General features: G+C 38.8%; 1 protein-coding gene and 1 long non-coding RNA gene across 2 annotated transcripts in view; one reads left to right on the top strand and one right to left on the bottom strand.

Moving 5' to 3' along the window:
• LOC119836380 (CLIP-associating protein) overlaps window positions 1-2,882 on the bottom strand; it is a 45,745-nt gene that overhangs the window by 19,878 nt on the left and 22,985 nt on the right. The window contains exon 15 of the mRNA XM_038361684.1: window positions 1,621-1,739. Coding sequence (XP_038217612.1) covers window positions 1,621-1,739 — 119 coding nt within the window. The remainder of the gene's footprint in view (window positions 1-1,620; window positions 1,740-2,882) is intronic.
• On the top strand, window positions 142-2,386 carry LOC119836397. Its single transcript, XR_005288096.1, has 3 exons — window positions 142-193; window positions 1,624-1,743; window positions 2,366-2,386. It is a non-coding gene; the product is annotated as an uncharacterized LOC119836397 (long non-coding RNA).

Genomic DNA, 2,882 nt, shown 5'->3' with positions numbered 1-2,882 from the left:
GAAGATAAAAAAGGGGGTGGGGATTTGTGAATTTATAGACTGCAGCATATTGGCAGGGGAGGAGGATCGATAAATATTAATGGTTTGCACTATTTGAATTTATCTAATGCGAGTGATTAATTTATATTATTACTATACATTACAGAAAGGCGAATGCTGACGAGTCCAAGAAGTCCATCTGCTAGCGTATCAGGTAAAATCTTATTGTCTATTACATTATTTATTGACACATATATCACATATATCCGATTTTGTTCACCAAAAAACTACTAATATATGTATTAGCTGATCGGGTTCTCGTGACATCTAGGGCAATACCAATTTCAGTGTGGAATAAAGACACGAGCTATAAAGGTCGTCTAAAGCTATCGTTGTCCGATACTGGAAGTAGTACTGGATTGAGATGTCACGATAACCAGCATCGGTGTTTAAAAATATTAATCATCAATAATATAATAAATACTTTATACATATCAAGTTGCCAATAACAATTACTTCATGTGTTATTAAAAATTTTTTGGAACGAAGTTTCTTATCGCGCGTTGTGAAAGGGGGCTAGACGAATTTGGGGCTAGAAAAATTCTCACGAAAAGTCTGTAGTTGGGACTTTTTGCATATAGTAAGCTGTTGTAAGCTGTGCGGCGTGCGCATAGAACATGCGTTGTCTGTCTCTTTCTCTTTCTCTCTCTCTTATAGAAACGAAAGGAACTTCGTTTCATCCGGGTGTCCCTTGACACCTCTCAACTTTTTTATCTATGATATGGACTTGCACATGTCTGCAGAAACTAAAAAACAATGTTTCCTTTACACGCTGCCCCGGATCGGTTTGTTTCACAATGATTACACGTACACGCTTATAAAAAAAAATACCTGAAAAATAAAGCGTCGACGGAAAACCTGTCGGTGCACAGGACGAATTCGCTGCGCAGGCGCAGGGCCTCGCAAGAGAGGCCGCCCATATCGCACATACCTGTTGCAATGAGAGGTCGACGTTTAGTGCTTCTAGATAGTACTATAGACCTAGGTTTACTAGATAAGAGTTATACGGTGGTGAGAGTCTGAGGGTACAAACCCCTCGTGGGGGAGGAAAATGGGGGTAAAAATATATATTTCATTGTATTATTTAATTCTTGGGTTCGATTCCCAATCATTAATACTTTTCAAGTGACTGCATGGTTTCGCTTCTAGATGTCGATATTTATAAGTCGTTCTAAGTTAGATTTATCTCACTATTTCGAATCTAAACGTTATTCGCTGTCCAATGTCCCATGCCCATACAGATCCCAAGACGGCCCGACCGATTACCCACACGGGGACACGTGACCCGGCCCATTCCCCGCACGGGGCCACTTGATCCAGCCCACGCCCAACGCAATACCCAAGAATCCGCATAAATCCGACCCTTCTCCCGCATAAATCCGAACATCGCCCTACCTTTTCCCCATACAGGTCTCAAAAGGACCTTTTCACAAGGCCCTATACCCCTTTACCGTTTCACTCTTCCGAACCACACGCAGATACCAAAATGACCTAATTCACACGAACGTGTGGTCACGCCCTACGCCCCGTACCCCACACGGGGCCAAACTAAACCGGAAACTAACGCAACAGACCGCTCACCAGCGGGCGTAAGCGCGAGGTCCGTGAGCGCAGTGGACGCGGCCGCGGCGCAGCGCGCCAAGGCGAGGGCCATGTACTCGCACCTCGCCAGGAACAAGGTGGCCGCTGGGACGGCTAGTCTGCGTAAGTTCATACACACAGACACACTCAATGATACAGGTGACACACTTGTTCATGTGCAAGTAACTTCTAAATACAGATACACACAAACAAGTAATTGTACAGATACACACAAACAAGTAATTATACAGATACACACAAACAAGTAATTGTACAGATACACACAAACAAGTAATTGTACAGATACACACAAACAAGTAATTGTACAGATACACACAAACAAGTAATTATACAGATACACACAAACAAATAATTATACACATAACACAAAATAGTAATAAAACAGAGTGCACTTTAAACATTTAGTTAAGAACAATTGTTTTTAATAAAAATTTAAGTTTCAATGTAACTTTTATAATTAGTGGACTTTTATATGGGTTATAATATCACCGTATCTATCTATCGTTTTACATTATGTAAATGAGTAATTAATAAAAAATACTGCATAATAAAAAAACACGATCCAACAATATTTTTTCTTATTATCTTCAGACATAAGGATTTGCCGTTTTCTTGAAGTGCATACAAATAATACAAATTAAGTAAATTTAATTCAAATGTTATGTTGTGAAATGTTATATATCGCAATATATATGTAAATAATATTTTGTATGCAATCCTGAAGAGGGGGAGATGGCCCAACAAGGTATTTCTATATTATATAGGTCATGTTTCGTATCGTTTATGTGCTTTTTCGTATACTTTCACAATTCGCATTATCCGTTTGTTACTCCGTTTGTCTCTTTCACTCTCATTGTATTTACCATTGCAAAGAATGTGACAAAATATGCTGTAATACTGCCGAATTAGGTTGACATTGAAATGAAATGAATTTATTTGTTATAAATTGGCATACAAATTTAACCTCTGACTGACTGACCATTGCAAAAAATTTTACCCCTGACTGTGATTTATAGTTTAGTATGCGAGAGGGGGACCCTCATAGGAGGCTTGTGTCCCAGCAGTGGGAACGTGTATGGGCTGATGATGATGATGCGAGAGGGAGATAACATTCTCTCTATTACGAAAGTAGAAATGAGATATATACAATGACAAGTTTGTTAAATAATTACCTAGTCTTGCCATAAATATTGTAATAAAGAAAAAAGAAAATTGTTAACTGCAAATAACATTTATTACTT

This window comes from Zerene cesonia, chromosome 24 (genome assembly GCF_012273895.1).
Source record: "Zerene cesonia ecotype Mississippi chromosome 24, Zerene_cesonia_1.1, whole genome shotgun sequence".
Taxonomy (NCBI): domain Eukaryota; kingdom Metazoa; phylum Arthropoda; class Insecta; order Lepidoptera; family Pieridae; genus Zerene; species Zerene cesonia.
Note: the sequence above shows the minus strand (reverse complement) of the source record. Positions and strands in the feature narration are given on the sequence as shown.